The sequence below is a fragment of the Schistocerca nitens genome, chromosome 3, assembly GCF_023898315.1.
Source record: "Schistocerca nitens isolate TAMUIC-IGC-003100 chromosome 3, iqSchNite1.1, whole genome shotgun sequence".
Taxonomy (NCBI): Eukaryota; Metazoa; Arthropoda; class Insecta; order Orthoptera; family Acrididae; genus Schistocerca; species Schistocerca nitens.
Genome location: NC_064616.1, coordinates 321,305,192 through 321,328,316, shown reverse-complemented (window position 1 = coordinate 321,328,316; position 23,125 = coordinate 321,305,192). Strand labels below are relative to the sequence as shown.

Sequence of the window (23,125 nt, the reverse complement as noted above, 5' to 3'; positions counted from 1 at the left end):
CTTTCTTCCTGCCAGAAATTGATCGATTCAAAGAAGTTTCATAGCCTCGTGATGCAAGTTGTAACATCTCTAGTGGTCAGTTTAACCAGGTACCTCAAAGACATTTAGAAGAGCAAGACATTTGCAGCCTGCACATTCTTGGATCATAAGTTCAAGAAAGAAAGCATTTTAACGACCTTCTTGATGCCAGAAAGATCAAAGAAGATGTCATCATAGATGTAGCAGACCTAATTTTAAGATCCCATCCAGAAGAGAGTTTGCAGGGAACTGGAAATTCTGTTGCTACAGATACAGTTGCTGATGAAGATGAACTAGGCGAATATTCACCATGGGCTACCTACAACGAGGACGTAGCTAGATGCCAGCAACCAAAAATTTCAACATCTGTATCTCAAGCTACTGAAGAAGTAAACAGATAAGCAAACTACGTATGTTTTTATTGCTACTATTATTTCAATCACTTTAAAATATTCAGAGTGATATTCTACTAAAACAGGAACTCGGTTATTGGACATTCAGATTAGAGAAATAATGTTTATATTATCTTTTTATAAAGACCCCTTAACAGCTAAGCAGGCAGATTCGTTAAATTGGTGTTCTAGTAACATCTGTCCATGTTGAACGTGTGTTTTCGAAAGCTGGTCAAATTTTTACTAATGTACGAAACAGACTGTCAGTGAACACAGTGAACAAAAAAATTATGTTCTTGAATGTTAATGGAAAACTTATTTGAGGGTTATTCTGAAGAATTTTGCATGTAAATATTAATATAAATTACGGTATATCAACGTGTAGTTCCTTTTTTTCGATGCTCGATGCATAAACGTTTTTATACGAATGCAGTGAATAAGTACGCATCGTGGCACAGACAGTGTGCTTTGGCACAGAGACGCATTTGGAACTGGCACTACGTACACCATTGCCAGCAGATGCACTGGAATTTCCATCACTATAAGAAAATATCGGGAGTCCCCTGAAAACATGTACCACGTCCCGCCACTGATCTGCAATTTTGGAAAGTTGGCGCCCAGGCGTGGCTAGTTAAAAACTCCCATTCTCTCTCTGTGTAGTTTACCCCAAGTGCATTTGAAATTCGAATTACTGTCTTTGTTTCCTATGCAAGCATGGTACTTCGCTTGCTCCCATCTTACCGTTCTGCTTTAACATACCAAGCGAACTAGTCCATCTCTTTAATGCTTTTCCGTTTCAAATATTTTTCCGAGTGTAACAACTACTACATTAAAATTCTCCGGTTTTTTTGTCCGTGGCCGTCACTTCTGTCCAAGTATATTACTACAAGTCTCAGCAGAAACACCTGCAGTTTGACAGAATTCCGACGCTACCGCGGTCATGGCCAGAGGAGAATTTCTCTAGAAGTAATAAAATGCTAATCTGCAGAAAGTAGGGATGGAAGCGACATTTTGGTAAAAGACTAGTCCCGAGAGTCATAATCTGCGCTTCAAACACTTTGGCACTGTTTGTTTGGAAAGCATCTGAATGCTTACTCCAGAGAAATTTCTGATCTACGTTTGGCGAAAAAGCAGCTCAGACGTTTGTTCTAAGAACTACCGCGAAACTCAGACTGAAAGCAATTTCAACTTTGTGGCTAATTCATTAACAAATCTCAGAAAGAGAGCATTGCCAGCTGCGTAAGAGCCACTTCATGCCACTGCGATCTCACTTTTTCGCTATTCTCGAAAGAGTTACATAATATAATATTGAATCTATAGGTCGTTGTTACTGTACCTCTGCTACCTGCGGTTGCTGCTTCTGGCGAAACCGGCACGAGCTACAGGAAGTGCGTCCGAATCGATATCGAACCGAACCGTGCCTTGCGCTGCAAGGTACGATCCAGTCGATTGGACTATACACGGCACAGTCGGTGCGAGCTGTCGCTGGCGAAACACCGCATTTGCGCGGTGCATTCGCGTAACGTAATTTCAGTTTTGCTAGTGGTAACAGTCATTTAAATAAAGGTAAGGCAAATAGTGTTGTGTCGTTCGTGGGTAAATATTTTTTTTCGTGTCAACTTCAGTAGTAAACATCAGGTTATATTGTTATGAAACAGACATAAACACACAGATTGGGTAGAAGGCAACAACGCTTGTTAAACTCGATTTTTTTAAACATAGGCTACGCGAAGCGTTACCATATGTGGCAGCCACGTTAACTGCTGCAAAACAATTGTAGTACGAAGTGCATTATTTTGGTTTCCTTTCATGAATAGGGTTTTTACGTATTATCGTCACCAGCACACATACCGATAACTGTGTTACAATGACAAGTTAACACTACTATTAGAAAACTGATCCATGGAATTTTCATACTAGTTTTCCCAAAGATGGTAGGTGATTTCTCATAGGATCTACCATTTTAGGATTTTTGTGAAACAATCTCCGATTCAAAATTTCATGTGACCCATTTGCGGTGCGCAGGGGTGGTCAACTTTGATGTGATCGATGATCTACATCTGCTTATCATATCTACCATTTGTCGCATGGCGGAGGGTAGCTTTGTGGGGATGTCAACCAGTGAAATGTGGATGTGTCATAAACTACAGTCTTTGACACCAGTAACATTTTTGTTCTTCCTCAAGGTGCGAGAGCATGTGTACCCCCCCTGGAGTTACTTTCAGGGTTGCCAAGCTAGCGGAATTTCCGCTAAATTTGACGGATTTTACACACTGCCAGCAGGTGAAATTTTGCATTTAACGGTCAACGGATATTTAAACGGATTTGTGGATTGATTTCTGCAACAATATTTTTACGTTTAATTCAGTCTTTCCATTACACAATTTGAAATTATATTTAGCGTGAAAAATCCTAAACTGGCAACAATATGGCTCCAGCTAACTCTTAATCAAATTCGATGTAGTGTTTCCCCTGCCTTTCCACTCTTAGTTCTTTGCTTTTAGCATTGCAATTACAAGTTACCGTGGATCGAAGTCGGCACAGTGCATTGAGTTGAATTGTTAATCTTTATGGTGCAGTTAATCGCGTTGTAATCAGTGATTTTATTTCCTTTTTTGTTATTTGTCTCATCAAAATGTCGAAGCAAAAGGACAAAAAACACACACAAAAGTTTAGAAAAGAGTGGCTTAGCAACAGACAGTTGAAAGACTGCCTTCTTGAGATCCCCGCCGAGCCTTCGAGTGTCCGATGTCGATTTTGCAACTGCAGTTTAAATTCGCGTCTGTCGGATTTATTGAATCTTTCAAAAAACATGTAAAAGCTGCGGCACACTTTTCGGGGCAGTTGAAACTAGATGCACATGTAGTTAGGCGGTCCAATGAAGTTTCTGCTGCAGAAGCTCATTATGTTTATTTGTGGCTAAACATTGCGCAATAAGACCTGTGGATCACCTTTGCAGCCTTTCAAAAAGGTGTTTTATAGGCGCTGACCATGTCTTTCTGAAGCGTTTGCATAGAAGCAAGTGTAGTGGTGTGATTAAAAACATTCTTTACCCACATTTCAAGACCAGTCTGAAAAAGGACATAGGAGACGGATATTTCAGTGTACTTTTGGATGAAATACAGGCATTAGTGTCAGTAAATTTTTAGCTGTATGTGTGATATACTTTTCTGATGCCCAAGGTCGCACTGTTTCCACATTCTTGGGAATGGTTGAGTTAGAGGAAGGCAATGCAGTGGCAGCAGCAAATGGTTTGAAATCTTTGCTCAACGAGTACTGCTTGAACATTCATTTAATGCACAGTGTGGGTACGGTCAATGGAGCAGTTATGGTGGCCGTCAATAATGGTGTGTGTCAGGATTTGAAAAGAGAAGTTCCTCATCTTGTCTTAATTCCTCATGTCTGCCATTCCGTGCGGCAGGCCGCAGCAGAAACTTTGCCCCGGAATTTGGAATTTTTGTTGTCAGAAACGTATTCTTGGTTCTCAAAGTCTTCATCTCGTCAAATTGCTTATAGAAAGTTATTCAGTGCAATAAATGACGGAGCTAATCCATTGAAAACAGTTCAGAAGTGCAATACACCTTGGATGTCTATTTTAGAGGCTGTTTCTCGTGCTTTGTCTCAATGATTTGAACTAGAAACCCACTTTGAGATAACAGCGCTTCACGAGAAGTGTTATACTGCCTGAGTCCTCCATAATATGTACAGTGATGACGTAAACAAACTTTATCTTACTTTTCTGAAACCTTATTTGGAAGAATGTCAGCTTGTAAATAGGGAATTTCAGTCAAATTCTGCAGACCGATCACAGCTCCTAAACAATGTTGTGTTTCTAAACAGTGGGCTCGTAAGGAGAATTGTACCAGGGTGTAGAGGCGATCTTTTAAGTGCATATGTTCGCAAATATAAGTCGCCAAGAATATACTTAGGTCATGAAGTCGAAGTCTTATTGCAGGATACGAATACTTCCAACAAAATGTCATCTGAGAAAGAGACTGCCATAAGGAAAATATGTGAACATTTTCTTGTTTCCCTTGTTTCTGAGCTCCAACGCCACTTGCCCCAAAACGTAATAGTGTTGCGAAAAGTATCCTTAATTACTGCAAGAGAATGCTCGAGAGTGATAAAAGAACCAATAGTATCGCTGGCTAAGGACTTGTCAGACAGCACAGTAACAAAAATTGATTTTCAGTGGTCCAAGCTCACCACTGTCCAATGGAAACAAATCAACAACATTGCAGCGTTCTGGAATGAAATTAGGTTATAGTGAGATACCAGCGGCTTAAATCGTTTCCAAGAACTCTCAGATCTGGCTATTATGCCTTCGGTTTTACCATGGTCCAATGCAAAGGTGGAAAGGGCCTTTAGCTAACTAAATTTAATAAAAAACAGACTAACTAATATTATGGTGAACGCCATAATTACAATAAGAGCTGGTCTTAACCGTGTTGGTAAGTGCTGTCACGATTCACTGCTAGAGAAAGTTCTTAAAGAAATCGCCCACGTGAGACAGGATGGTTACCCATCCAAATGCCTGCCAAATGTGTTTCTATTGTACTCGTGATATTAATAAAGCAGTATAACTGTATTCCGTGGTATTAGAGTTCCATTAAATACATTTCTCGCGTAGAAGACTTGCACCTTCGACTGCTACTAATCATTTTCTTTCATGTTCCAGTTGCAAACAGAGCGAGGGAAAAACAACTATCTACATGCCTATGTACGAGCCCTAATTTGCCTTATCTTATCTACATGGTCCTCACACGAAATGTACGTTGGCGGCAGTTTAATCGTCTGCAGCCAGCTTCAAATGCCGGTTCTCTAAATTTTCTCGATACTGTTCCACGAAACAACGTCTTAAGTTTATGAAGGGTCTTTGTAATTACAAAGCTAGCAACCCGCCCATGAATTACTTCAGTGTCTTCCTTTAATCCGACCTGGTGGGTATCGCAAACACTCAAGTAATACTCAAGCATGGTTCATAACTACTGTTGTATACATAGTCTCATTTACAGATGAACCACACATTCCCTAGATTCTCTGAGCAATAAAACAAAGTCGACCATTTGCATTCCCTACTACAATCATTACGTGCTTGTCCCTTTTCATATCACTTTGCACCATTATGCCTAGACATTTAATCGATGCGACTATCAAGCGGCACACTTCTAATGCTGAATTTGAACTTTACGGGATTGTTTTTCTTACTCACCTGCATTAACTTACATTTTTTTGCATTTAGAGCAATCTCCCACTCATCACACCAACTAAAAATTTTGTCTAAATCATCTTGTATCCTATTACAGTCACTCAACAACAATACTTTCCCGTACACCTCGTGATCAGCACGCATCTGCAGATTATTGATCCAGGTACAATTCATAACTGCTTACAATATATAATTATGAGCTGATGGACAATGCCTGACTAATGTTGATGGCACATGTTATCCAACAGACAAAACAGTCAAATACCAATGATTATCACTCAGTGAGAAACCTGGCAGCTGACAACACGTGCTAATGTGTGTAATGCATGGAAATCAGCAGCAAGTCGTAACATTGATTGACCATGTAATTGACAATGAATCTTTTGAATCAACTACAACTGTCAAAAATATATTGACATTCAATCAGATTGCAATGAATACATAAATCTAGTACAGAGTAATGTCCCATAGATTTGTTAGAAAACCCAACTGAGGCATAATGCATCTACAGAGTATGTCTCCCCAAAACGTTATTCCAAGTGATTTTTTTTTAAACCAGAATGTAACAAATACTCAACAGCCTTCAGTGTGAGATACTACAAGAATGGTGTGGTGTTTCATCGTGAAAAGCTTATTCACAGCATTCAGAGAGCAAACTTTCCAAGATAAGTCACAAAATATTATATATATGAAGATGGTATCTGTTCTTTTGGATGTGTATACATAGTTAAGGCTCACCAGCCATTTGACCATCTTCTTCTGTGCAGATGCACAAACAGTGCCCAAACTCTTACGTGAATCGGCAGTAAAGCCACGACTAATGAGTATGATGGGCAGGGTCTACATCTACATCCACATCCATACTCCGCAAGCCACCTGACGGTGTGTGGCGGAGGGTACCCTGAGTACCTCTATCGGTTCTCCCTTCTATTCCAGTATCGTATTATTCGTGGAAAGGAAGATTGTCGGTATGCTTCTGTGTGGGCTCTAATCTCTCTGATTTTATCCTCATGGTCTCTTCGCGAGATATACTTAGGAGGGAGCAATATACTTCTTGACTCCTCGGTGAAGGTATGTTCTTGAAACTTCAACAAAAGCCCATACCGAGCTACTGAGCGTCTCTCCTGCAGAGTTTATCTATCATCTCCATAACGCTTTCGCGATTACTAAATTATTCTGTAACGAAGCGCGCTGCTCTCTGTTGGATCTTCTCTATCTCTTCTATCAACCCTATCTGGTACGGATCCCACACTGCTTAGCAGTATTCAAGCAGTGGGTGAACAAGCGTACTGTAACCTACTTCCTTTGTTTTCAGATTGCATTTCCTTAGGATTCTTCCAATGAATCTGTCTGGCATCTGCTTTGCCGGCGATCAACTTTATATGATCATTCCATTTTAAATCACTCCTAATGCCTACTCCCAGATAATTTATGGAATTAACTACTTCCAGTTGCTGACCTGCTATTTTGTAGCTAAATGATAAGGGATCTATCTTTCTATGTATTTGCAGCACATTACACTTGTCTACATTGAGATTGAATTGCCATTCCCTGCACCATGTGTCAATTCGCTGCAGATCCTCCTGCATTTCAGTACAATTTTCCACTATGAATATAGTGCGGGACAACAAGTTGTGAGTGTGGGTCTCACGGGAGGCATGCCAGAAATGAGTCCCTGCAGTCCTTAGTGGCTCAGATGGATAGTGTCTGCCATGTAAGCAGGAGATCCAGGGCTCAAGTCCCGGTCAGGGCACACATTTTCAACTGTCCCTGTTGACTTATATCAATGCCTGTATGCAGCTAAGGGTATTCATTTCATTGTAATTTTATACAAAATATTATCTCTACATACGTCTCTTGTATTCAGAAAGGTAGCAAAATTTGATACAGCTGGACTAAAATGCATGCAGATTTCTTCAAAGAGTGCATGTCGTGCACAGTATGTGTAACTTCTGTGCAGCTTGGAAGATAGGTGAGGCATGTTGAAGGAAATGAAGCTGTGAGGGGGTTAGTGAGTTGTGCTTGGACAGCCAAGTCAGTAAAGCACTTGCTTGCACAAGGACAGGGCCCAAGTTCCATTCCCAGTCCAGCACACACAGTTTTCATCTGCCAGTAAGTTTCAAATAAGTGTACACACTGCTGCACGGACAGCACCTCCAGTTAACTATGATACTACCAGAGTTCTCAATTTTTTGCCAGAAATAACTGGCCAAGTGAAACTCAAGTGTAGCCAGCCGGAGTGGCCGAGCGGTTCTAGGCACTTCAGTCTGGAAATGCGCGACCGCTACGGTCGCAGGTTTGAATCCTGCCTCAGGCATGGATGTTAGGTTAGTTAGCTTTAAGTAGTTCTAAGTTCTAGGTGACTGATGACCTCAGATGTTAAGTCCCATAGTGGTCAGAGCCAAGCCAAACTCAAGTGTCGGCTTACAGTGAGTGCAGTTGGTCTGACCTACTATGGTTGCCATGCCCTCAAGCATTATTACTGTATAAGTATATGCCAATTCCTGTGTGAATGAACTAGTTTTTCCCATTATCCTGCAAATGATTCAAAGGTTGCTTTCCCATTATCCTGCAAATGATTCAAAGGTTGCTTTCTGTTGCTACAACTGGATGTTGTGGTTGCTGAGTTAAATATGCTTGCATTTTGTTACTCCTCGATATTGAGGCAACGCTACTCCCCATACTATTAATTTATCATATAGTCAGATATCACTGCATTTTTACTTTTCATGAAGTTCACAAATTTATATTTCTGTACAATTAGATCCACAGAAAACCTACAATGTCTTAATGGAGTTTTGAACCTCAGTCTTCTGAATACTTAGCCACGGTGCCACCATGCTCGCAGAAAATTATTTATATCTCCCTTTATCATTGATATCCATGCCATATGATAACAGCCTAAAATTGAAAATGCTGTTATGCTCTAACTTGTTCATGTGTAACACAAACAGCAGTTCACACTTCTTCGAGCCACATTAATAGGGGAAGAATGCCATGATAAATCACACAGCAGTGAAATCTTATTATTGCAAAACATTACTGGCATAAATCAGCATTCAATATTCCATGTGCAAGTAACATTGACTCATAGTTCCATGGAAACTGAAAATTTATGTGTATAAAACATGTGAGCTGCTAACAGAATTAAGTAGATAAGTCTGGAAACCAGTAATTTGCAGTAGTATTTACATATAAATGACACAATAGTGTGAAATTCTCTCAACTACTTAGAGGAGTAACTGTAGGGCCTACATAGTAAAACAAGTGTGTCGTAAGGACTGCTTTCAACTTTGGTTCATTGTTTAGCCATGTGAAACTTGTGGTTTTTAAATAGGCGATATTAGAGCACTTGTAATAAAACTGCTATTGTCAATCAGGGTGACTTTTTACTTTTACGAATCACGGTATCTTAGTACCACTTATCACTTTTGTTTACAATGGTTGCTGTTCCACCTACTTGCATTACTATTTACAAAAAATTTACAGTTTTATACCTCTGTGCTTTCTAGGTCGTGTTTCAATTGTTCCTCCACCTTTTCACAAGTTCTCAGGCTTGTGATTATGCTTTAATTACACTGCCTGTGAAGAGAGTCTCTGGTGATTTAAGCTGAACAATGTCAGATTATACAAATATCTTGATATTACAAAGTAAACCTGCAGTACTGAATCAACACTGTTATTACTTATTAACAGTATTACTTCTTATTAACACCTGATTTCCTTCTGGCATGATCGAAATTTACCCAGGGAATTAGATATAAAAATACTATGTTTTTTAAGACTGGTCTAAAGTTACCCTACATGACAGTGTAACTTTGTAATAGCACTAAAAAAAACCCTGATAGGGCATAGTCAGTGAACATTTTCACTTTCCTAAGCACTCAGTAACTGTAGATGTAAAATGTTATAATGTCTGATGTTTAACTTATTTTTGTCCAGTATTTTCAGAAAATGGTACAAAGTTACTCCAGTGGACTGTACAGTTTGAGGAAAGCTAAAGGTTGCTGCGCTCAATTTCCAAAATAATCATTTGTGAAAGCATGTTACACACTAAATGTTATCAACAGTAAGTGTTTTGACCTATACCTTCACTGACAAACTGGAAGTCAAGAGCTCAAGGACAAGAGGGCAGATAATACAGCTACCGCTAACGCATATTGGTGCTACAAGACATGTAACTTCAAAATTTCCCATGAATACATACCATATTACATACTATCTATTCCCCAAGTGGAAATTGATTCAGTATTTCCTTCTCTGTTCAAAAGCAACTTTCAAGACATGTGAATTCATTGCAATTGTGATGTGTGCTCCAAGCAACACATTCTGAACATGCTTAATAAAACAGAAGAAAGTAACATTTTCTGTGCCTGGAAACTTGAATGACACAGGAGATTGTCTATTCTAAGAGAAAATGTAACTAATTACCATTTTTATTAACCTTGTTTTGAGTTTTATATTTGCTACAAATGCCATTGTTCACAATGGGTTTCATTAATTGTTCTGCATTTTCATATATGCGCAGTAATGTGAGGGAAATATATGTGCAGTAATGTGAAGAAAAGATCTGGAAAAACTCATAGATGATTTGGTAATGCCTCATGGACTAAGAAGAGAAGCAGTAACCATATTCTGCTTCACTAGCACTGGTGAATATTTGGCCACCAATCTAAATAAGGTCTCCAGAATGTGTTCTGTGTCACAAGATTGGTTCCATCATGAACAAAAAGCATGTAAAAGAGTGTACAATTAATACAGACTTAAAACAACATTGTATTAGGAAGCAAGCAGCCAAATGACAATAAGTCAAGTGCCAGAAGATTAAGATGATAGTAATATTCATGAAGTGAGTAGAATGAGATTGGCAAAATAACTCATTAGTAAAAAAAAGTGAGACTAGTTAATGGCCTCTTTTGTGGACAAAGTTGACTGAAATTCTCCAACAAAAATTTGAACACTGATACAAATCATAAATTTATTCCTTTATAAATGACATGGAACTTTATCCCTTACTAAATAGCTGAGAACAAAATCAACTCATCGTAACTTCTCAACTAGAACCAATTTTTAAAGAGTATGTGAACATATACCCAAAACTACCTTGCTAAAGTAACTGAGTCACTTATGTTAGCTCAGATAATAGCTATTTTAATGAGTGTAATATATCCTTCAGCAGTCAATTTAGTTTCCTATATGGCTGTAAAAATACTACTACTGCTGCTGTCTTTTGCATTGTCACAGTCCAGAATAATGATACAGTTGTCTTTTGTACTCTGGTCTCTTAGTAAGTAGGCATATGTTTATCATATTCTTCCTACAAACCATGAATTACATTTGTCTATTCAAAAGGTCTTGAGCTGTAATCAAATCTTAAGGATGCAGTTCATCTGAGTTAAAAATAGATTTCTTCTTCAAAGGTAGTAGTGCTGGTATGCAGACTGTCTCTGGACCTTTCCTTTTTCATATTTGTAATTACCATGATGATTTACCTGACTGTATGAATCAGTGTGGTATCTGTTATGCACATGGCGCAATACTGCTTAATACATACTCAAACATAGTGTAGTTAACAGAATGGATTTTTCACTCCCTGGAAAAATAGGAATAATTTTTAAAACTTCCTTGCTATTATAGCTGTGTGCCAAACAAGGACTCAAACCCACACCATAGCTTCTTATGAGCAGTGACCTACAGACGTCTATCATATCCACATCGCAGCTACAAATCTGCCATTACCTCTCTCTTCCCTTACTCGCTGGACTGGTAAGACTGAGAAGAATAAGGCAGAGAAAAAGTTTAGTCATGACTCAGTGTCACTTACAGAATGAACCTTTCACTCTGGAGTGCTTATGCAGTTTTTGAAATTTCCTGACTGATTAAAACTGTGTACCTCATCAGGAGTCACACCCACAGCCTGAGAGATTTAAGAGGATGAATGTATACTGTGAGTTTTGACTGGATATCTCAGTTGGTAAGAGCATTGCCCACTGAAAGCTAGGGTCCAGGTTCAAATCCTGCTCCATCACACATTTTTAAATTTTCAGAATGTTTCACAACATTCTTCCACAAGTGTAAGATTCATCACAAAAACAGCCCATAGGCTGTGCCTAAACTTTGATCCATCATTTCCTTTCTCCCAGGGCTGCTATAGCTCTTGATTAACAGAGTTGTTAGAGGTTGGAACTGTGTTATGGGTTTGTACACAGGATGCATGGGATCATGTGGCCAATATTATTCACCCTACGTTTCACTCTCCCCCCATTCATCCCGTGAAAACACTAGATTCAGTAACAAACTGGATTGCAACAAATCAGAAAATCTTTTAGAGATTCAAAAGTACACTGAGATGAACATGCCAATTGTACTGCAAGGGAATAGCATGGATGTACTGTTAAATGTAGAAACTGGTAAATGCAGCAACTAGTGACTACCTAAGTATGACGTATCTGCACTTTGATCTTCCAGTCACATATTTATAATGGTATAATGTTGTAGACATATTCTCTTTACTTCAGTTACATTCAGAAAATACAAGAAAATGTGGTCAGAATAACATGAAATGTTAATTCTAAGAAACACTGTCTTATCCTTTTTATTAAGGTGAAGACTGAAACATAATTCTGGCTATAATTTCTGATCTGGTTGTACCATTTTCCATGTTCTTTATGTAAGGATCAAAATTTATTGTTCTCCTTCTGCTGTGTTACAATTTTATTTCCAGTGAAATCACTCTTCTGTGACTCACCCATATATCTTTTTGAGAGTCAGATATCAGTTGCTTCTCAGTCCCATATAAGATACCTGCAATTATCAAAGTCATACTAAACTACACCATTCACTACACCTCGTGTTTAAACTCTAATAAATTTTGAGCCTTCATATCTAGGTGACTGCATATAATTATGAGACCTCTAATAGAATACATAGAATCTAATATATTTGAGCATGAAGAAAGATATATTAAAATGGAAGTAACTGTAAATAATACTTAAGAGTAAGACACAATTTAACCACTACATCTCAAATGTCAGAAATAGACAAAAATTTGTTCACTGATTTCAGGTATGTGCTTCTCTCATAACATTACATTGGTAATTGGGGGCCAAATACACTAGTAGTTCTCTGCGATGTAGAGGTCAAAGACATACATTTAACTGAATTTAAGTTTAATCCAAAGAACTGACTTAACATTACTCGGGACTACCATATTACAGTGTTAAACCAAAATATTAATTTCAAGAGTTCCTGTGAAGATGCTCTTCAAAAGCATAGAAAGAATTGCCCATCAGAAAGTTCTTTAATTCAGTCTTAAACTCCACCACATTATCAGCATGACATTTAATGTTCTCTGACAGGTTGCTGAACATGTGTGTAACCACCATGTATTTGTCTCCTTTCCATAATGTTACTCCTTCGAAGTCTGCAGACTTTACATTATTAATGTCTGCTGAATGTACTATATGTAATTTGTAACGTGATGATAGGGGCCGACTAACTGAAAATTTTACAGCATGTCTACATATCAGTTGGCTCCACGACGCCCTTTCAACATTGAACTGGTGATAAAAATTCTCCATGAGGTCATGGAGACCCACCTATCCACAGTAAAGTATGAGCCTGCTGCCTGTCCACAGCTCTGTGCCCACATCACAAGGAATGTCAGGGAGAAAGTGAAGGCCATGAATTTTGACAGGTAATTACATTCTTGAAAGCTATTACATCTTATCGTAAGCTTAACTGAGCATCTTCGGTGTTCACAGATCAAGTAGAGAAATCACAGCTATGCATTGATTGAGTGGGTGGATGATAAGTAATACAACAGGCAAATCTTTAAAGAAAGAGCACTTCAGAAGGATATGTATTGCACCAGTGCAAAGATTCAATAATTTTAATTTTTCATATTATTTCACAAACTGTTTACTGTGTAACATTTGAAATCTGCAAATGTTAGGTGGCATGACCATGCTCAACAGAGAGGTAAATCCTGAGGGTGAAGAAATTTTCGTTAGCTGATTTTGATTGGCAAAAGAATAAGAGGTGGTGGCATATAGTTCATGTTCACTGCATTGTACTGCAGTCCACCATATAAATTTTTTAAGCTCTCAGCAGAGGCTCTTGGAATGTGTGCAGAGGGCACTTGCGGGTGGTCCAGTTTTCAACTAGTGTCCTTTTGTGGCTGCGTAAGAGGAGCAGACTTTCCTATGGTACTGAGATGTTTCTTCTCCTATCACCTCGATTGACTAATGTGGTTCATTTTATTTGGTCCTGTTTGATTACATTATGTACAATTTTTGTACTTATAATACTGTATACTACAAGCCAGCTTACTCCAGTGTCTTGATATTTAGCCTACAAATTAAAAACAAAAAATTGGAAAATATGATAACTAGCAAAGTTATGTACTTTTATTCATTGCTACACATTCAGGTCTTAAAGTTTCTTAGACATTATCTCCATAGGTGACTATAGGACATATGTACAATACATTGCTTTATATAGGACACATGTACAATACTTCGCTTTATAATTATCTGCAGTTTTACACTAGGTCTTAATGTTATTTACAGATATCCTTTGACAATGATGCCTACAACTGGTATATACATATCATAGAACATATAACTTCTTTATATACTCGTCTAAAATGCAAAATTCTTGTGACACTAAATAATCACTGGGAATTTTCTACAAGGTCTGCACACTTGTACTGCCCAATAGACATGTCAACAGAAATTTTATTAGGTTAACACTAGAGTATTAAGGACCTACCTAACAGATCAAAACGAAAATTTCTGTTCCGACACTGACAATGTTGAGTGTTTATGGAAAAAGTTTAAGGCAATCGTAAAATGCGTTTTAGACAGGTACGTGCCGAGTAAAACTGTGAGGGACGGGAAAAACCCACCGTGGTACAACAACAAAGTTAGGAAACTACTGTGAAAGCAAAGAGAGCTTCACTCCAAGTTTAAACGCAGCCAAAACCTCTCAGACAAACAGAAGCTAAACGATGTCAAAGTTAGCATAAGGAGGGCTATGCGTGAAGCGTTCAGTGAATTCGAAAGTAAAATTCTATGTACCGACTTGACAGAAAATCCTAGGAAGTTCTGGTCTTACGTTAAATCAGTAAGTGGCTCGAAACAGCATATCCAGACACTCCGGGATGATGATGGCATTGAAACAGAGGATGACACGCGTAAAGCTGAAATACTAAACATCTTTTTCCAAAGCTGTTTCACAGAGGAAGACCGCACTGCAGTTCCTTCTCTAAATCCTCGCACAAACGAAAAAATGGCTGACATCGAAATAAGTGTCCAAGGAATAGAAAAGCAACTGGAATCAGTCAACAGAGGAAAGTCCACTGGACCTGACGGCATACCAATTCGATTCTACACAGAGTACGCGAAAGAACTTGCCCCCCTTCTAACAGCCGTGTACCGCAAGTCTCTAGAGGAACGGAGGATTCCAAATGATTGGAAAAGAGCACAGGTAGTCCCAGTCTTCAAGAAGGGTCGTCGAGCAGATGCGCAAAACTATAGACCTATATCTCTGACGTCGATCTGTTGTAGAATTTTAGAACATGTTTTTTGCTCGAGTATCATGTCGTTTTTGGAAACCCAGAATCTACTATGTAGGAATCAACATGGATTCCGGAAACAGCGATCGTGTGAGACCCAACTCGCTTTATTTGTTCATGAGACCCAGAAAATATTAGATACAGGCTCCCAGGTAGATGCTATTTTTCTTGACTTCCAGAAGGCGTTCGATACAGTTCTGCACTGTCGCCTGATAAACAAAGTAAGAGCCTACGGACTACCAGACCAGCTGTGTGGCTGGATTGAAGAGTTTTCAGCAAACAGAAGACAGCATGTTGTTATCAATGGAGAGACGTCTACAGACGTTAAAGTAACCTCTGGCGTGCCACAGGGGAGTGTTATGGGACCATTGCTTTTCACAATATATATAAATGACCTAGTAGATAGTGTCGGAAGTTCCATGCAGCTTTTTGCGGATGATGCTGTAGTATACAGAGAAGTTGCAGCATTAGAAAATTGTAGCGAAATGCAGGAAGATCTGCAGCGGATAGGCACTTGGTGCAGGGAGTGGCAACTGTCCCTTAACATAGACAAATGTAATGTATTGCGAATACATAGAAAGAAGGATCCTTTATTGTATGATTATATGATAGCGGAACAAACACTGGTAGCAGTTACTTCTGTAAAATATCTGGGAGTATGCGTGCGGAACGATTTGAAGTGGAATGATCATATAAAATTAATTGTTGGTAAGGCGGGTACCAGGCTGAGATTCATTGGGAGAGTGCTTAGAAAATGTAGTCCATCAACAAAGGAGGTGGCTTACAAAACACTCGTTCGACCTATACTTGAGTATTGCTCATCAGTGTGGGATCCGTACCAGATCGGCTTGACGGAGGAGATAGAGAAGATCCAAAGAAGAGCGGCGCGTTTTGTCACAGGGTTATTTGGTAACCGTGATAGCGTTACGGAGATGTTTAATAAACTCAAGTGGCAGACTCTGCAAGAGAGGCGCTCTGCATCGCGGTGTAGCTTACTCGCCAGGTTTCGAGAGGGTGCGTTTCTGGATGAGGTATCGAATATATTGCTTCCCCCTACTTATACCTCCTGAGGAGATCACGAATGTAAAATTAGAGAGATTAGAGCGCGCACGGAGGCTTTCAGACAGTCGTTCTTCCCGCGAACCATACGCGACTGGAACAGGAAAGGGAGGTAATGACAGTGGCAAGCAAAGTGCCCTCCGCCACACACCGTTGGGTGGCTTGCGGAGTATAAATGTAGATGTAGATGTAGACCTTTTTCACTAACTCTCAAACTGTGTATCATATTTCTCAACTGGTTTGGATTTTTAAACTCCACCTCTGCAAAATGCAATGTACTTCTCTTTCTGTTTACCCAAACATGTTTAGATACCTTCTGTGTCTGTCAGTTTATTACTGTAAAATATCAAATGTTTGTTTTTCTATTTTAGACCCAAACACAATTAAATGTGCATTTATTTATTTTGTTTCCATTGCCCCCTGGAATTACATTACTTCTGAAAACTGAATTTTGACTGGTTGGCTTGTTTCTATGCTTATTGTTATCACTTCACAACATGTCATCAGCTGGTCTTTACTTCAAGTGCCATGTAAATGGCACAGGAAGTTGTTTTTTCCATCCAATACTGTTCCCATACTCCTAAATTATTTACATTATACAATAACTTTCGATTACCACATCGACAGAGAAGCTAGTCTGTTGTAAATATATAGATTGAAAATTAGTTTTCTGTCATTTGACCCATGTTTTAGGGTCTGCTAAAATTGTTACAAAACTCAGTGTAGCCTTCATTCCATATAATCTTGATTTTGAGCATATGACACAGTTAAAGCTGGTTGAGAGTTTGATTTAAGTTTAAAGTTGTAGCAACCATATGCTGTCAAAATGTAAAGCTGAGGAGAAACCCATGAAAAATTTTCTATTTAAGACTGCATCTAAATAATGAAAGGAGCAGAGGTAACAACTCACCATGTAGTTGAGCTATTGAGTCATCAGTAGGTGGATAAAGACGTGAACATTGCTAAGTTTTTGGATAGTGTTCTTCTTTGTAGTTACACACACACACACACACACACACACACACACACACACACACACACACACACCTGTGTGGCTTGGCTACTTTGTACAGGCACTGCAGCTCAACTGGGTTGAGGGGCTAGATCAGGTGGCTTGGGTAAGGCCAGAAGAAAATTTAGGCGGGGGAGAGAATTCTGAGAGAGAGCTGGGAGTGAGATGCAGCAACACTGCAGGATAGGAATGTGGCACTAGAGAGCTCATTGTTGTGCAGGCAGGGGGAGTTGTGTGTCACACACAGTGACATGTATAAGTGGACTGGGAGGGTGTGATAGAACAGAGGAAGAGAGACATTGGTAACAGTAGAGTTCTAGTGTATAATGAGTGAAGTGCACGTGATGGTGGGTATGAGGCAACAAAAAATTTGGAGCATTCTACCCCGTGTAATGACTTCTGTTCGTGTGCTACACCACTTGTTGGTATGATTCTATCTGTTGTACAGAACTGAATGTAGTGTCTTTTGTCAAAATGAAGAGAAATGCCATTATCATGTAACTTAATAATTATTTGGAAAGCATCATTAACAATTTCTTCTGTTGCTTTTTCTCTAATGAGATTTATTATAACACTAGTATCGTCTGGAAAAAGCACCAATTCTGGTTGAGAAATGTTAAGTGGAGAGTCATTCACATATACAGGGTGGTTTAAAGGTCATGTCCCATCTGATAAAGTCTACATTGGTGATTTGAGTCTTGGCCCATAGGACAAAGTCATAATTAGTGGAGGTAGTGAAAATGCAAAGAGAGAATGTGTGCTACAGATATGCTTTATTTACACATGATGATCTGAAACTTAAAAGTACAATGCAGCTTCCATCCCTGGTCAGCTGCTCACACATACCTCTAATGCACAAGGTGTTAAAATTGAACAGCCATTCTGCAAATGACACATCTGGCAGACACTGCCGGTGACCGTAATGTTGCTGTTGGTATTTCTGTACAGGCTCTGGTGATATTCCCCTGCAGATCAATTAATGTTTGTGGTATGTTAGTGTATGTTGTCGTCTTGAGGTGCCCCCAAAGGAAAAAGTCTACTGACACCAAGTCTGGTGACCTAGGTGGCATTTCACTAAACACCATGTACCAATCCAGTGTCTGGGAAAAACCTCATCCAGGAATCAGTAGATGTTTAACCTGAAATGTGGAGATGGCCATCCTACTGGGAGAAAAACACACATATTTGTTTGATTCGAGAGGCAGATTGTCCAAATAGGGTAGTAATGTTTGCTCAAGATGATGTAGCATGTAAAGCATGCAGCATTGAGTGTTCCATTAGAAAATATGGGACAAATGAGAATATCCCCATGTATGTTACACCACACATGTAACCAAGGTTTCAACACAGGCTCCAGCATAGCAAACCAAGGGGTAGCCTATGAGTGACAGCAAGATGTGAATTGTTGTTTGTCCAATAAATAATGTTATATCTATTCACCCTCTCATTCAAATGGAAACTAGCATTGCCAGTGAAGAGGTCCATTAATGTGTGCATGTTTCTTCAACCTTTTACAGAATTACCTGTCAGTATCTTTATCATGGAGTTCTTCGACAAAGTGGATTCAGTAGTGATGGAAATGATTAGAGGACAATATCCTGGACATGGAGGCTTGGCTGATCCTGCATTCCTGTGCCACTTTCTTTGATGACTGAGTTGGATTCGCTATTAAATTAACTAGTGCAACTGCTAATTGTGTACCCTTGTTTCTGTGTGTGGTCCTCCAGGAGGTCCTTCATTGTGAACATTGCCCATAGACTTGAACCATTCCATTAAAAGTTCAGTGATTGTGTGATTAGACTTATGTCAGTTTTGATGTCACCTGTGGTATCCTGCTGCTGCCTCCCTTCGTCTCATGCCTGCCGCGTGGATGAGAACCATTTCTGCCTTCTCCTGATGTGTATACCTTGTTGTATGATTCACTACACTGCAGAACAGCACCACATGATGCAGCTATGGTAAATGGTGTCTATTTAATATGTTCATCAGTGGCCCTACAGACAACTGACCATTTGATACTGCACATTGCATGCAACTAATCATTTCAGCGATGTAGTGGTGGTGGGCCATTCCTCCATTAATACCAAACTTGTGCTATTACACATGACTTTTGAAACACCCTGTGAAAGTGATAGGACTTGACCCAAAATTGAATCTTGTGGGACTCCTTTTGTGATTTCTCCCCAGTCACTAAAATTGTCTCTCTTTTCTACATTTTTTGAATTATTCAACACAGCTTTTTGCATTCTGTTTAAGTATGACTCAAACCAGTTGTGTGTAAAGCCACCAGTTCCAGAAAACTTAAATTTTTCTAAGAGAGTAATATGATGTACGTAATCAAATATCTTGGAAATATCACAAAAAATGCCAACTGGTGATATTTTATTACTTAAGGCTTGTAACATTTTCTGAGTGAATCTAGGGAAGATTTCAGTACCTGGCAGATGATGTACATAGAAACAGATGATGTTTCTTGGTTGGTCTTTCAATCTAGTGACCAATTTTAGAATCATATGAAGGAACATACACAAGAGAGAGCCGTAATCAGCTTCCAGCATTTTCTACTGCTTTTGCTGCTGTGAGAAATGAGGTTGTGCCTTGTGAAGCATTTGTAAATATTATGAGCTCTACATATTTAAGTGCTGCATAATTTATTAAAGCTATTTTGAGGATATTGCTAATTATTAAGTTAGAGTTTTATGGTGTGTAAAATTCTCTGTTTTTTAAACTAGTTAATAATGTATGAACAATTAAGCCATACTTCATTATCCGTGTACCATCTTGTACCTTGAAACAGAAGATCTCTCTACCTTAGCACAAAAGACATTTGCAAATTAGCTGAGTTCTGTCTCAAAAATGGAATTTTGTGTTAGCTGTTAGTAGCTTCCATTTCAAAATGTTTTAACTGGTAACTCGTTTTTGATAATACTTCTTCTTAATTTGATTTCAGTTACTGATTATTGGTATGTAGTAAATTAATAATGAAACTCACACACTTATAAATATAATACTGACAAGATATCTCGACTGCAACACTTTTCAACTTGAATAGAATATTTGCCCCTAGGTATATGACTATTTTGTGCCTTGAAACAGGTTTTCACATTTGGAAAAATCTTACATTTCCAGAGTTATATTTGTAATTTCAGAAAAAAGAGTTCACCACACATAAAGTGAATGCTGTAATTTTAAAATGGAATAAGAACATATATTAAACTTTTATTACAGGGCAGGGATCTGTCCATGGGGTTAAACACAAATATCTTGAGGACGTACTGGGTGATAGAGCTAGAATTCTGTGATAAATGAACAACAGACTGTACAAAGATCTCGAACTGATGGTATAGATAACTTATTGGTGAAGGATAATTTTAATACTTGCACTGAATTCCTCCAAAATATGATGTCATAAAGACAATACCATGAAATTACACAAAGCAAATAAGCTTTTATGTTTCGGTGTCAGTGATAATGGAGATTATTATTCAAGTGAAGACCAGAGCATTCAGTTTCTGTATACAATTTTGATGAAAGCCTTTCATCTGTCATTATTCTCAGCAGTTTAAAATGTTTTTACCATTAATAATTTTAGAATACTTCTAATAAAATTGTGATACATAATTATTTGCAGAGTAGAAACCATTAACAGCTAAGTTTCTCATCATTTAAATTACTTTTTTTTAAGCTTTATGAGATTAGTTAAATTTTAAACTGTCCATATACAAATACAAAATGGTATTAAATTTCTTGGCCTAACTGACAAAATATTATACACAATTCTTTTAATCCCACCAGATGTGTTAATGGATCATACAATATAATTATCTGTATGTCTGGTGAGGCAGTGTAGAACTCTACATCTGGCAGTGCCAGGTCACCTGACAAAATACCCACATATGACTTAAGGACTGCTGCAGACAGCCATGGCCTCTTTTGTCAACCAGTGGATATTTACAACAGAATTTCCAGCATATGTATTGATGATAACCCTGTGCTACATGGTTTCCTCCTTCACTGTGATGTGGACTTTGTTGTTATTTACCAATAGCATTTGGCAAATGCACAGATTCGCTTGACTGCCTAATGCAGGACTGTCTTCACTCATTATCCAACTGACTGTTGTGCTTTCAGTGTACAAACTGATGGTATATGGAAGCACCAAGAGTGTGACTTATATCCGAGTGTTTCCCAGTCAAACCTACAAACAATGTTCTCCACCACTGACATTTGAGTTATTCAACGAACATTCAGATTACTGTACTGACTGTGTGGTATCCACCTCAAGAAGTCTTTTGTTTTGTGTATTCCCAGAAGAGTAGGGAACTATTACTTTCTGTGCCTTAAATGTGAATCAGGTGTGCTCAATAAAATATTTGTTGTCAAAGAAGCAGACTTACAATAACAATACGTGTTCAATGTTAACAAACATCCATTTATGCATTCACTGTGTTTTTTGAAGATAAAAACTCCAGGTGTTGTTTTAAAAATAAATACTCCAGTTTTACAAAGGAAAACCATTTCTTTTCCCCTGGTGTCAACCTTCCCCAATGCTCCAGTCCATCTTGGATCATTTTAACTTAAGGCAAAAGGTAATGTATTAAACATTGTCTTTTTTATAGCCTGATGTATCATCACATGCTTGTGGTCACAAGAAACTCCTTAAAACACTATTTCCAGCACCCACTATTAGTGAAAGTGGGAAAACATGCATTTTCCCTATTTCCTAGAATTTTACTAAATGAAAAGAGAGTTTAACTGCAAATTATGCAGCTACATTAAAATACCTGTCTAGAAAAAATGTTTAAGTGCATTAAGATGCATCCATAACAAAGATCTGAACTTTTTGCCTCATTACAGTTGTATTTATAACATTTTAATACTGTACTTACACGAGTTCATTTAGCGAACAGTCCGATTACAAATACTGCAGCACATTGTTTTACTTTAAACTCAAATACTGTTTTATTACAAAGAATTTCTACTTGCCAATATTTTTATAATGTGTTGCTTGTGTGCTGTAATATGACCTTTTTGTTGGTAACATTTAAATGCATTAATTAGCAGGGCTGGCTAAAGGCCAAAGTGACACAAGCCATCTTTTGAGTGCCAGTATGAGTGGGGCACCAGAGGCATTAAAGTGCAAAATTTGTATGTAGCACGTGTCACAATTAGTACCAAAAACTGGTACGGGTGAAAGTGTATGAGGGGAAAATGGGAGGGGGGGCACTAAATGATAAGTCACTCATGTGGAAAAATGTTCTGGAACCAGACCTGTTAGTCAGTATATGTTCTAAGGAATCCATTTTATGTTTCAAATGATAATGTATGCTTCATTTCCAATTGCTTATAAATATGGTAATGAATAATGTATATTTCATGTCCACTTACTTATAAATATGGTAATGAATTTGTATTCTACTCACTTTTAAGTAATTTGTTCACAGGTATAAAATAGTTGTAACATGCAGCATCTTCCAAAAGGAAAATCAAGGCCTGCATGTTGGACTTCGATGCTTATGGGATCCACAGCATGACAACTATGTTTCTGAATCATATGAAACAACACAGTTCATTGCTTTGACATGTGTGTATGGCATCTACCATGATTAATGCTTTCCATAGCTGTGGAAATGATGAGCAGTAAGATACCATTAATGGAAGCAAACTATAGCATCAAATGAATGTGCAAAAGTTTATTGGATGTGATATTCAATTCTCTCCATAATGGGAATAAAAGGCTGTAACAGTTATGTTAATATATCGATAGGATATTACATTTTGCAAGGGACTTGTATAAAAAGGCTGCCAAAAAGACTGTTATGTGGTTTTTTAAACCTTCAGAATTAAAATAATTTTTA

General features: G+C 38.3%; 1 protein-coding gene across 1 annotated transcript; it reads left to right on the top strand.

The window, feature by feature from the left end:
• Positions 1-1,937: 1,937 nt before the first annotated feature.
• LOC126249588 (dynein light chain Tctex-type 5-B-like) lies at positions 1,938-22,889 on the top strand. Its single transcript, XM_049951252.1, has 3 exons — positions 1,938-1,976; positions 13,133-13,315; positions 22,712-22,889. Exons 2-3 carry the CDS (start codon positions 13,134-13,136, stop codon positions 22,875-22,877), a joined length of 348 nt encoding a protein of 115 aa, XP_049807209.1. The 5' UTR covers positions 1,938-1,976; position 13,133; the 3' UTR covers positions 22,878-22,889.
• Positions 22,890-23,125: the final 236 nt, after the last annotated feature.

What these genes read in the sequence shown, in the direction of transcription:
- LOC126249588 (XM_049951252.1), top strand. Translation starts at nt 13,134, where the DNA reads ATGTCTACATATCAGTTGGCTCCACGACGCCCTTTCAACATTGAACTG. An exon ending in AAGGCCATGAATTTTGACAG is followed by an intron (nt 13,316 to 22,711) that starts GTAATTACATTC and finishes ATTTGTTCACAG; the next exon opens with GTATAAAATAGTTGTAACAT.